The 13,545-nt window shown below is 35.2% G+C and overlaps 1 protein-coding gene across 1 annotated transcript; it reads left to right on the plus strand.

Moving 5' to 3' along the window:
• The first annotated feature begins 36 nt into the window (after positions 1 to 36).
• Positions 37 to 12,309, plus strand: vap (RAS p21 protein activator vap). Its single transcript, XM_022079285.2, has 17 exons — positions 37 to 379; positions 519 to 668; positions 1,145 to 1,351; positions 2,427 to 2,629; positions 2,840 to 3,060; positions 3,474 to 3,585; positions 3,799 to 3,920; positions 4,365 to 4,639; positions 4,975 to 5,094; positions 5,613 to 5,733; positions 6,024 to 6,244; positions 6,662 to 6,866; positions 7,029 to 7,144; positions 8,541 to 8,695; positions 9,728 to 9,894; positions 10,192 to 10,317; positions 11,432 to 12,309. Exons 1-17 carry the CDS (start codon positions 186 to 188, stop codon positions 11,507 to 11,509), a joined length of 2,793 nt encoding a protein of 930 aa, XP_021934977.1. The 5' UTR covers positions 37 to 185; the 3' UTR covers positions 11,510 to 12,309.
• The last annotated feature ends 1,236 nt before the right edge of the window (positions 12,310 to 13,545 follow it).

A 13,545-nucleotide genomic window follows, 5' to 3' on the forward strand; every position in this document is an offset into this window, starting at 1 on the left:
CATTTTCCTTAAGTCTGTTGTCACTGATTGTGTGAAATAGATTTTTCAAATTTAATGATTTCTAGTATACTAGGTTAAGATTTTTACCAGAAATTGAGGAAGCAGGAAGTGCATATGAAATACTGCATATAAATTAAATAGGTCTTGCGATAGAGAGGTTGGGTCGATCTGTGGTTGAAGCCAAGATGGCTGAGTTTGTGAGGGGTGGACCTGTAACTGGTATTATTATGCCAAAAGAAAAACTCCAAGGTTCGCCCAGTACTGGGAGTGACGAAGGACATGATGGTGCTATCGGAGAAGAGTTCGATCCCTTTTTGGCAGATGCAGAAGAAGCGGATGGAGCCAATGTTTCAGCAATTATTGCTCCCCCAGAAAATCAGTGAGTGAATCATCGTTCTTTTGTGGTGTTCTTTTCCCCAGGGGGGTGGAGGTCTTTAAATTGACGGTTTGACTTTTAGCTGCTAGACTGGAAATGTGTATAATTGTTAAGTGTTTTACATATTTTACTTCCATTGTAGGTGGTATCATGGACGTTTAGACCGTTACACAGCAGAAGAACGTTTGTGGCAAGCGGCAAAAATGGGGAGTTACTTGGTTCGCGAAAGTGACAGGAAACCGGGGTCATACGTCTTATCTTACCTAGGAAAGACAGGGATAAATCACTTCAGGTAAGCTTTGCCCAATGGTTTTATTTATTGTATCATTTGACAACTGTCTATAAGATATGAAGTAGCAGTGCATGGTTCAGTTTATCGTTATCGTGTGATGTTATTTTGGACATATTCGTGCGCTTCAGTTAAGATTTGTTTTCTTGCCATGATTCAAGTAAAACTGAAGGGTCCACAAAATGTAACTACATTGGTTGGCATGATAAAATAACATCTAATTATATTGGTAATAATGATGAGTTGGTTTAGCCCTTTGAAGCTAAAGTTTATTTAAATAATATTTAAAAAATTAATTTACCTGAAATCAACCCAACTGTATTACAAAGATAAATTGGTTAATGCTTTTTAAGGAAATAGTCACTGTTTATGCTAAGAAACATATTGAACAAATGAATACACTCTGTCGGCATAATGCAGATTTTTTCTTTATTTAGAAAATGTATGGAAACTAAAGGCACCCATTTATTTATTTTCAGAATAACTGCAGTATGTGGTGACTTTTACATTGGTGGGAGGCAGTTTGATTCTTTATCAGATCTCATAGGATATTATACAAGTTGCTCAGACTTGTTGAAACGTGAACGTTTAATTCATCCAGTTCCTCCACCAGAACCTGTCAATGACAAGAAACGGATAGTTGCCATTTTACCATACACTAAAATGCCAGATACTGATGAACTTAGGTAATGTTTAAATGTGTAATCTGTTTCTTAATTGTGAATATTGAGTTTCAGTGAATTGATCTATTTATCTTTGTAGGAACATTTGATGTAGACATTCTTCAGTTAAAATAGATGCATAATATCCCATCCAAAAGGAAGAAGATGGATGGTTAAATGATTTAATATAAATTAAGGAAGGTGAGGGAAAGTAAAAAATATACAGGTAATGTTATGTAATTTTTTTGTTTTAAGTGTAGTCTTGAACTGTGAGCGTCAAATAAATTATTTGTTTCTATAGAATCAGATTGTTGCAGATTACTGATTGGTAGTATTATACACGTGTGTGTGTGTGTGTGTGTGTGTGTGTGTGTGTGTATATATATATATATATATATATATATATATAATGACATTGAGAAAGTAATTGTCCTATATTTCTGGGTGGCAGCCAAAAGAATTTGCTGCATATTGAGTGGGCATTACATTTTGAGCTTGGTAAAACAATAAAATCTTGTGTATGAAGATTTAAAATCACTGTACTGTATTTTGAAAACAGACATATTGCCTAACCAAACATGCCCCATTATAACATGTTATACTGCAAACATACTTACCAGTGTGCCACACAAGTTATGTATAGTATGTCCCAAAAATATATATACACATTATAACATAGAATAATAACTTTGTTATTGATCCTAGTTTAGTCTGCACTTAACGGATGTCACTGCAGTATTTTTTCCCAAGATTCAAATATGTAAAATGGTGGAGGGTTGATTGAGTTCCATTGAATGTGTGTATATACATCTTTTTAGGACATTCTGCATATGATTTTTCCAGTAAATCATCCACACCTGCTAAAAACATTTGGCAAACTCTTTAAAAATAATATTGTTGAATTCTCTTACATGTAGTTAGCATTAACATCAAATATTGGACTGCTATGGTAATGAACTTTCACAGATCCTGAACATTGACATTGATTTAGCCACACATAATTACATTCCAGATACTATTTCATATTCTGATATTTGTAAACAAATTCTTGGTGTTTCTTTCATTAAATATAAGAGATGTAACGTAATGTATCATGCAGCTTCCAGAAGGGTGATATTTTCTTCGTGCATAATGATATGGGAGATGGATGGCTGTGGGTGACAGCACATCGCACTGGAGAGCAAGGAATGATCTTCCGTGACCTTGTAGATGACCTTGATGAGAATATTGATCCAAATACTGTGTTCAGCTGGTTTCATCCAAATGTGACAAAGAGTGAAGCTGTAGACATGTTGGTTAAAGGTAATTTGAAGTGTAAAGTAGATTCTACACAGCCTGAATTGATAATGATTTTTACCATACACATCTCAAACATGCATAGGGGTTGAGGTAATGTAATACAATTTATGGCTCTAAAGTCTCATGACAAATTTATTTTTTATTTCAAATTGTTATGTTGTAATTTTATGAATATTAATGTTAATATTTTATTATTTAATGTTTTATTTTTAGCTGGTCCAGGCAGTTTTCTTGTACGTCCAAGTGACAACTCTCCTGGTGACTATTCCCTCTTTTTCCACATTAACAACCAAATTCAGCGATTCCGTATCGAGAAAAAAGGTGTTCGCTACCTCATGGGTGGACGGACATTTGAATGTTTGGATGCCGTTATTAATAGGTACAAGAAAGAACAGATAGTAGAGGGACACACCTTAGTGTTGGCTGTTGGTCGTGTAAGTAGCTTAATATGGACATTTAATAGCTTGATGTAAATTTATGTACTTACTTTCTACTCACTCAAAAATATACATTTGGCACCATCATTTTTCTTATGAAGTCTGGTTGGCATATGAATATGACATTACAAAATATACATGCATTTGTTCATGTTTCAACAGGAGAAGAATTGTTTCTTTCATCTTTATCTGCTGCCTTTTTACTAATGTAGTAATACCCATTATAATATTGTATTACCTGGTTACAGTAACTTTTAACACAGTTGGGTAAAAGAGTACCACTGCATGGTTTGTTTAGCCTTGAACTGTCGATAAGCAAAAGAGGAAATGCCTATCATTGATAATATAGAGACTTTGCATAATCACCATATGACTTTACCTTTCTCAAATAATGTTTCTGTACTATATAGTCTATGACTGAAGGTGATGGAACTGTTAAATCAAAAGAGGTTCAGCATGCAGAGAAAATCTATGCAACCCTTCGAGAATGCCGGGAACAGTCTGGTGTAAAGAAAAACAAAGGTAAGAAAGATACAGAATTTTTGCATAGTCCTGTTCTGTCACCTTCATTATGTGAATTTAATTCTCTCTTATGCAAAATTGTAAAACTGTTTGGCAGTTAGAACTTGAAGGCTGATCACTGACATCACAAATTTAACCTTTGAATGACGTTATAGACTCATTTAGTATATGCATTGTAACTCAAAGAAATAGCAACCTTAATCTCTGTTTTAGGTATTAAGATGCAAGGGTACTTGAACAAGAAAAGTGAAAAAAATAAGAAATGGAAGTCTATGTACTTTGTTCTTCTAGTAGATGGGACTGATACACATTTATATTTTTATGACAATCCAAAGGTATGTAGATTGATATTAATATTTCTCTTTAAGTGAATACAAAACTGTAACTGTAACTCAAACTCACATTAGAAGGAACACTTTCTCTGTATCCTGATCTTGACATAAACATTTCTTTTACAGGTTAAATATGTGGACAGAAATACAATATATGGGGTTTCAGTACTATGTAAAATACTGTAAAATTATTTGCAAATGATTATTTAAGTGTTATCCTTACACTAAATACACTGATAAAATGTGGTAGGTTGTGATCATGAAGTGATGGTATAGTGATGCAAATAGATGCCACACAATAAGATTTTTAAGAACTGTTGTTAATTCTTAATATTAAATTTAGCTAAGAGTGAAGAAGAATGATTAGATACTAGGAAATTAAGAGAAATTCAGATGTCTGCATATGTTTGTTATGTCATTGTCTGATTCAACATACTATTGTTGCAGCGCACAAAACCCAAAGGATTGATAGATTTAAGCTGTGCATACCTTTACCAAGTACATGATAGTGTATTTGATCGACCCCACTGCTTCCAATTGGTGGAACGTGCTCTCCCTTGCTTGGCAACCACAACCTATCTGTGTGCAAATACAGGTGACTCTGCTCAGGACTGGATAGCTGCACTTAAACCTCTCTGTGTTACGCAGCAAACAAGGGCGCCCAAAGTACAACGACTACGTGAATTGAGATGTCTACAACTCCATGTACTTGATGCACATAGGTAAGGGTTTCAGCTTTGTAAAGAAAGTATTAATGTCGTGTTACAAAAATATTTTCTCCATGAGGAGTATGTCATCTGTTTTTGAAGACATGCAGGTAAAGTAATAGTGTCTTAAAATATTTCATGACCATTTCTTTTTAGGTGTTTGCCACTCAAATAGTGTGCCCCAAAGATTTAAATTATTCCACAACTTTCTTGGAGATCCATGTATATTGTGTCTTATAGCTTGTTACCACCTTATATTTTAATTTGCATAAAGCCTACATTTGGGATGTAGGTGGATGAAGAACGGGTTAATATTTGAATGTGTTGCTTTTTACACATACTTGTTTCAGACTGCCATACAAATTGGTGCCAAATCCATTCTGCATTATTTCCCTGGATCAAGTCAAAGTGGCTCGGACAAAGGTCAAGACCGGTCCAGATCCTGTGTGGGATGAAGAATTTGTATTGGAGTAAGTAGATTTAGATCCATTTATATTTTTGGTAATCTGTCGTAATGTAAATCGTGATCTGGGTTGTTGCACCATGTAGTATTGTGGCTGTGTACCAGCATTATGAAGGAGCATCCTGTGACAATTCACCAACTTTCTCCTTGCCCTTTGTTAAGCATTCACTTCTTAATAGACCTACTTCAGTCCTGAAGATGTAGGCAGTATGTTCCTCCAAAATGTTAGAATGCAGCAAGAAATACTAAGTGGAACAAAACCCAGAAGAGCATAATCTAAATTCTCTGACAGCTTCAAGTCTTATGGTCATATGTTTTAAATTGATATTGAAAACTGTTTCAATGAATATAGTGTACTGAGGAGATACTGTATTGGACAAGTGAATTTCAGGTCATCCTACAAAGTGAAAAGTACCTTCAGTGATGTTGGATTGAAATCTCTGAACTGTAAGTAGTACAGTGCTTACATATGTTATGCTTTGAATGTGATGATAATTGTAGGAACTACTTTTTTATATGTTGTAGTGATGTTCCCCCAGACGTGCTCACTTTCACAGTGACTGTGTATAACAAAGGCAAGAGATCAAAAGACACAGAGGTGGCTGAGTTGACAGTGGAGCTCAGCAGTTTAACTAATGGAGATGAGGTAAGATTCTAGAGATTGTTTGTTATTGAAAAAAGAAATAGAGGGAACTGACACTGTTTACATAACACTGACTTACTAATTTGCTTTATGCACATATATTTGTAAAATCCCTGAGTGAATAGTGTTACTTTATTTCACTTGTACCTTTTTCAATCCCCTCACTGGATGGTTCACCAATTTGTTCTCAGTTGCAGGTGAGTACAAAGTTTGTTGAACAGTCTTATTGTTAAATATCAGAGGCTGACTTCAAAAGGAAAAGCATATTATGACATCAGTGCAACTGTTTTCAGAATGAGGAGTGGTACACACTATCTGGCATTACTCCAATTGGTGAATGGGGTTCTCTTCGTCTGCGGACTCGCTATCTTCATGATCTTATAATGCCTCAGGAAGAATATTCTCCCATGCAGCAGCTTGTGCTGGACCCTTCTCTTGAAGTGGTTAGAGCTTTGGCTGACATTTGTCATCTTGACCGTGTCCCACTTGCAAACTCCTTGCTACGGATATTCAGGTATGAAGGGTGTTTTGACGCAGCAACACAAGACATTTAAAGTTTATTTGTAAATTTATGCTAGAATGTGTAGGTTTTCTTGATCTTATTTTTAACATTAATTAACACATTTAGGTATAGGTACATCAATTTATTAATTAAAAATTAAAGGTAATTTTATTGGCTGTTATGATCGCATGAAAGCAAGGATATGAAGAAACATACTATTCTTTGTACTCAAATTTGGTTTGTAGATGAAAGTCTCTGCGTTATATTAGATCATATAAACTTCAGAAAAGAGTGTGTTTTTACATTCATCAGAATTGATGAAAGATATTGATATCTTACTCACTTCTGTTTTTCTGTTTCATCATACAAGTTTTGGTCAAATACTTACAGTGGCTGTTAGACTAAATGTGTTGTTTGTGATGTTCTCAGGTATGAGCGCAAGGAAGCAGACTTGCTCAAATCACTAAATGAGACTGAGATCGAGAAGGAGGAGGAAACATCAACATTATTTCGTGCAGCATCACTGACAACCACACTTATGGACCTATATATGAAGTCCGTCTGTACTGGATTTCTTCATTCTGCCATACAGGACACTATCCTAAAGTTGTTGGAGTCCAAACAGTCATGTGAGGTAAATTATTTGTACAGATTGTACATTCAGTTGTATCAAGACTTTTTCAAACCATTACTCATTATGAATACTCCAGACAAAACATATCCAGTACTTGGTCTTCATCTTCCAGTTACTGTTATTTATAAGAAGTTACTATTTTTGCTTTTATTTTATGACCAGTTAAATCCAACCAAGATGGAGTCTCCTGATGATGCCTGTGCCAATGCAGAGTTCCTACTCCAGATTCTGGATGAAGTTACATTGTCAATTTTCATGTCGGCTGAGGCATGTCCAAAGTAAGAACGGACACTCAATCTGTAATATTCATACAAAATATAGATCTTATAACTGGAGATCTGAATATGTTGCATAAGTTAGAATTTTCTACTTTAGCGAAAGCTATCTTCTTGGTTTCAGTCCCCAACCTTCATACCTTTTATAATTTTGTTGAGGTAACTTTAAGGAATTTAAGCTATTTTTGCATTTTTATTGCTAGTCTTAAAATTTGAAAGCTGCATAATTTGTCTTGGTTTTGCACCTTTGTTTGGAGGGAGAAAATTGTTTCCTATTCTGTGCTGAAAGGAATTTGTGACTATTGATGAATGGTCTTTTAGAAATGTTGTATTACATAAAATGTATGATATATTGCCTTGGGATTATTGAGATTTCGTATTGTTTTCAAAAGAAAATCTCTTTTTTATCTATTTTATCCTTATATCTTAATTGCGTCATGCTTGTGTTCTTCAATACAATAATTTTATTCACCGTCTTTACACAAGCTTATAGATTGTTAAAATCACATAAAATTATAACATTTCAACATTTTGATATTGTTACATTTTAAAATGACGACATGTTTCGATGTTCATTCCATCATCGTCAGGTCTATCAATCAAAATTAAAAACTGTTGCATCTGCTGCTCTGCGTATACTGATTTTGTTCTACCCGTTAGATTTTATTTGTTTAACCTCCAGGCTTCTTCCATTTAATTTTGAAAGCTGCGCCTGGATGCCTTAAATCGGGTTGTGTGTGAGGTGCGTGTCCGATATTACGGAACTTGTTATTATATTTTGTTTCTTGGTATCTGACTCTCCTATATGAATTATTATGTGCTCAGTATCCTCAGTTCTCTAGTAATGGCAAGCAGTGAATGGGTTTATCTGATCATAACTGAAGCACAGGTGCTGCCATGTGGCTTATTATAAGTAGGCTTACTGAGATACATTTTGTGTGATACATTGAACAATACTATAATGAATTGGTATAGAGCTGTTAGGCCACTAATGTTTCATTAGTGATTATACCATATTTACTCATATATTTCTGCCTACAAAATTTCTTCTTCCCTAATATTGATAAAGAAATAAGATACTTTTCTTTTCACATGATACTAACACCCTAGGTGAATATCTGGCGTTTAAGTATTCTAAAAATATTTGGACACAGATACAGAGTGCTATCTCCTTTAACTTTAACTGGTGGCCTTCATTCTTGTTTGATACTCCACTGGCCTTTGACTGCAAGATTGAACATACACATTCTGCTGTACCATTGGTGATTAGAGTTTGTACTGGTGTTAACAGTGTATTTTTTGCCTTCTTATTCTGAAGTTAAAAGCAGGGGAGATGTGTGAGTAGTAGTTAACAGTGGTTTGGAAGTTATAACCTTTTCTTCTGTCATACATCTTCCAGGACTGTACGATACATATGTGGCTGTTTACAACGCACAGTAATGGGAAAATGGCCTCATGAACGGCTTGTCAGGACCCGTGTTGTTAGTGGTTTCATCTTCCTTAGGTTATTGTGTCCTGCCATCTTACATCCAAGACAGTTTAATTTAATCTCAGGTAAGTTGATAATTTGGAGACTGGAGAAATTTCATATTTAAATTCATGGAAATTCATGCTTTACCTTCCTTCTGTTCTGGTATTACAGAGGTAATTAAATAAAGGAATTCTAATGAGCTGGACACAGTTTGGTTGGAAGAAGCAAGCCCATACAAAAGTATAATTGAAGTCACCAATTGAGAAATTATGATGGGTGATGGTACTAAACTGAGTTTTAGGAAATATTTTATGATAATGTCGATTGAATTGAACTAGCTCAGAGTAAGGTCTGGTGGTGGGCCTTTGTTTCAACTGAAAATGGTAGAAAATATTATTTAGAAAAGAATGGCATCACTATTAACACCTTTAAAAATGTATAAACAGGTTTGAGGCCGGGGACTTTCAGATTTGAATTTTACAGCCATTTATTGACACAGTTTTTCACAAAAATAATTTTTATTTTTAAAATGTTTGTTATATAGTAATATCATGATGAGACTTGAACTACATGACACACAGAATAGTGCTACATCAACATGAATTACACCCAGAAATCTGGAAGTGAGACAAAAAGATATAATATTTGAAAGCTTCAAGATGCATTGCTAACATACCATCTCATTTGAGTATTGTGTTGTATTAACAGTGAATCAATTCATATTTTCTGTAGAACTAATTAAAGATGTATCATAGATAATAATGGGAAAGAGAAAAGTATTATTTTTTAAAGACCACTTCCACAAGTAATCAAGGTAGCCATTTATTTTACAGAAATGACTGATTTATTTGAAATAAGTACTGTAATTTGAGGACTGCTACATCAGTACTTGAGTCACAGTTTAGCATTTTCTTCTTTGCCATAATGGTTTGTGCATGTGCAGTGAAATTATATATAAGAATGGCCATTAGTTACAGCCAAGAAAAGAACTGAAATTCTGGAGTTTGAGAGATCTTTCCAACACTGGCAATAACAGTAGATCAGGTGTGTATGTGCTGAAAGAGTCTGCTTTCAAGGGTTTAATTTCTTGTACCTGTAACTGTGATGTGTTTTAGAACCACCACCACCTATGGCAGCCCGCTCATTGATCATGGTTGCAAAGTGTTTACAAAACTTGGCAAATCTTGTTGAGTTTGGGGGCAAAGAACCCTATATGGAAGTTGTCAACCCATTCATACTTAAAAACAAGGAACGTATGGTTGTATTCCTGGATCAGCTATCTGTAAGTAATTCACCGCTGTGAGAACCTCAAGTCTTACATAATTCATTGTAATCTGTTAAAAGCATAATATGAATTGTAATACTAAAGGCTGTAATGCTTTTAAATTGTAAGTGGCTAAGCTTATTTTCTCACTTTAATATTTATGGGGAAAATGTATAGTACCTTGTTAAGTATGTATAAGTAGTTTGGGGCAGGGGGCTTTTTCTAAATACATGCAACTACAAGAGATATATCTAGAATGTTTATGGGATCATTGTATTCCTTCTGTTCTTTCCATCTTTCTACTAAACATTTCAGAATTTGACAGAGAAGCCAGAACCAGAAGAGACACGGATAAAAGGTGATCCTGCCCGTGACCTAGGCACATTGCACCACATTTGTGTTTCTCACCTGAAGGAATTGCAGGCACTCAGTAAAACTCAAGTAAGACCTGCTATTACTGTGTTATGTATTTTTGAACTATGTACATAAAGTAAAAGCATAATGGAGAGGATATTTTATCAATTTTGTCTTCTACTCCAACTGACAGTTTTGTGTAAAATTCACTATAGAATTCACACCAAATTTATCAGGTAATAATACACATCCCAACTTATTTTTCATGTCAGATGTATGGTTGGGCAATAAAAACACAATATAACACAAGCACCATTCCTGTCACATACATCATCTTTTAGTGTTGATTTATTATGAACACACATGTGGCCTGCTTTTCCAAATATGTCATTTGTGCATGTGACTGCCACAGCAGTGTAGTTCTTTGTATGTAGATCATGACATGAGGTCCATATACAGTGTATGAGCTGGTGTAGCTCAGTCACTATAGTGACTGGCTATGGACTGGATGGCCGGGGCTTGATCCCTAATGGGGGCAGAGGATTTTTCCTCTAGCCTCTGCATCCAGACTGGTTCTGGGGCCCACCCAGCCTCCTATCCAATGGGTACTGGTACTTTTCCCAGAGTAAAGCACAGCCGGTGCGTGATGCTGACCACTCACCCCATCTAGTGCCAAGGTCAAGAATGAGTAGGAGCTATACAACTCTCCCAGAAGTGCCTACATGGCACAGCTTTACTTTACTTAGTTACTATGATCAACACCTTCTACACATCTTGTGGGATTTATTTCAGTTGCATATATTCTTGTCATGTCTTACTTTGCATCTTGTCTTTTTGCATAGCATTAAGGTCATGTAACTTAAAATGTTATTCGAGTACAGTTATATATAACAAACTGAAATGAAGTTAGCGGGAATGCCATTGAACTTAAATCCTTGGAGATCTACCATGCCTAGTTGAAGATGGCCGTTTTCTGGGTTGTTATGCCGTGTAGTCTGGTAGAAGTTTACCAACATTTCGCTGCCTCCATCATTGCCCTGATGATGGAGGCAGCAGTGGAAGGCATGCCACACCATCAGCTATGTTCATGTTGTTTTGTTTGATTCACTGGCGATACCAGTTCACCTTATGAATGTTATGTTTTGTAAAAACATTATACTGGAGAATTATTTGATGATCCAATGGGTTTTTTTTTTTACAGGCCACTATAAAGAAATTGGTTACAGTTACTGAAATGTTAAGCAAACATAAACAGAAGTACTTGGAAATGATAAGATAGTTGCTTGAGCGAACACAAGGACTTGGTCAGTACTCAGTATGGTGGACTGAAGTGATTTATTCATTGAGATTATGGCCACAGTGCTACATGAAGTTCCATTGCCACAAGTATGGACAGATCAGCCGTGTGCAGTATACATCATTTCCATATTATGTAGGACCAAAGAATGCAAATGTGAAGTGTACAGGAAAGAAGACTTCTATTGCAGAGAGCAGCTTCTGTGCATTGCATTTTCCCCTGCCAAATTTAGTACATACAGGTATGCTCACTTATAGTTTTGTTCTTTGATAAGAAGGAAGGTTCCAACATGGTTAACAAAGTATGTAATGTGTTCATAATCTACACAGGAAAATATTTGGAATATTGCCTCAGTGCTGTCAAACGATTCCTATGTATTTTTAGTGCTTCTATATACATAAAAGACTTCAATATTGGTAGGTAGTGTATACTTACCCACGTGAAGAAAGTTTTTTTATTACCATGTTTTTGTAATTCATGTTTCATAGAGTGTGAATGGTCTGAATGTGCTATTTGGAATATATTATAAGTGATGATGTAAATATTTTGGTGCATATTACCTCATGCATTTTGTACAGCAAAGATTTACATTTAATTTCATTAATGGACGATAGGTAGTTGATATTTATGTATATGGGTTGTATGGAATATCTTATGAGTTTCCAGGTATTAATATTTCTACTACCTACTGTGCTGTGTCTCAAGTGTTACTTATAGTTCTTTCTAGAAGAAAGAAACACCACTATAGTACATGTAAAATAAAGGCGGACTTTTTATGAAAACTGTCTCTGCAACTGACTGTAACACAATCCTTAATGCTGAATGTCATGGAGCAGTGGTTTCCATTACTGCTTTATATTAGAGAGATACCAGGTTTGACTTTGCATGGAGAGTGACATCATTATTGCCCTCAGCGTCTTTATGCAAATAAGGGGATGTTTCCTTTAAAACAGGCCGCAACTACTTCCTTCTACAAGGCTTACAATTTATTGATCCCATTGTTCACTGTATAATTAAGGTCTTTAGTGAAGTGCGCATAGATAAACATTTATCTGATGCCTGTGCAAAATGGTCTCAAACAAGATGCTCTGTCACCATTGCTTTTCAACATTGCTTTAAAATATTCCATTAGGAAGGTCCATGAAAACAAAAGAGGGCTGAAACTGAATGGAATACTCCAGCTTCTGATTTGTGCTAATTATATTAATTTTTTGGTGAAAACATAAATGTCATTAAGGAAACATAAGGACTGCAGGACAAAATCATGACACAAGGGCAACTAATATAGCTTTTAAAGTGTGACAGACAAATTTCAGATATCTGGGAATTATGGTAACAAATCAGAAAAACATTCATTTAGAAATAAGCACAGATTAAATACAGGACATGCTTACTATCACACAGTTTAGAATATTTTGTCCTCTCCTGTCCAAAAACATGAAGACATAAACAGAGCTATAACTTTGCCTGTCACTTTGTGTTGGTGTGAAATTTGATCTCGTGTAAAGGTTAGAAAACATTGACGTTTTCAAAAACAGGATTCTGAATAGAATAAAGTGACAGAAAGCTGAAGAAAACTGCGTTATTAGGTCAATGAAGTCAAGGAGGATGAGATGGCTAGGGCATATAGCACTCATAGGGTAGTTGGTGAATACATACAAAATTTTAACTGGGGAGACAAGGGAAGAGACCACTCAGAATACCTAGTTGTAGATGAAAGGATAATATTAATATATCTTCCGGAAATTGATTGGAATGTGTGGACTGAAAGACCCAAACAGTTGTAACATGAACATGAAATGGTAGGACAGTTTTCTAAATATGCTGCAGAAGCCATCTTTGCATGACTAATTTTTAAAATTTTCAGTCAGATCACTGAAAGATGACAATTTGAAATTTCTCTTCTGTTTTTTATAATTTCCAATTGTGATATGGCAAGCTAAATACTCCACCATCATCTTGCTGACTAAATATACTTACTCATTGTTGAGAACTTTAATTTATGACTGATTGCACAT

Source organism: Zootermopsis nevadensis, unplaced genomic scaffold (assembly GCF_977971745.1).
Source record: "Zootermopsis nevadensis isolate Lab colony 2312 unplaced genomic scaffold, Znev_1.0 Znev_ptg000061l, whole genome shotgun sequence".
In the NCBI taxonomy this organism is placed as follows: Eukaryota; Metazoa; Arthropoda; class Insecta; order Blattodea; family Termopsidae; genus Zootermopsis; species Zootermopsis nevadensis.

Coding starts and splice junctions, on each gene's coding strand:
- vap (XM_022079285.2), top strand. CDS start 186: ATGGCTGAGTTTGTGAGGGGTGGACCTGTAACTGGTATTATTATGCCA. Junction 8,696..9,727: donor ACAGTTTAATTTAATCTCAG/GTAAGTTGATAA, acceptor GATGTGTTTTAG/AACCACCACCACCTATGGCA. Junction 9,895..10,191: donor TATTCCTGGATCAGCTATCT/GTAAGTAATTCA, acceptor TAAACATTTCAG/AATTTGACAGAGAAGCCAGA.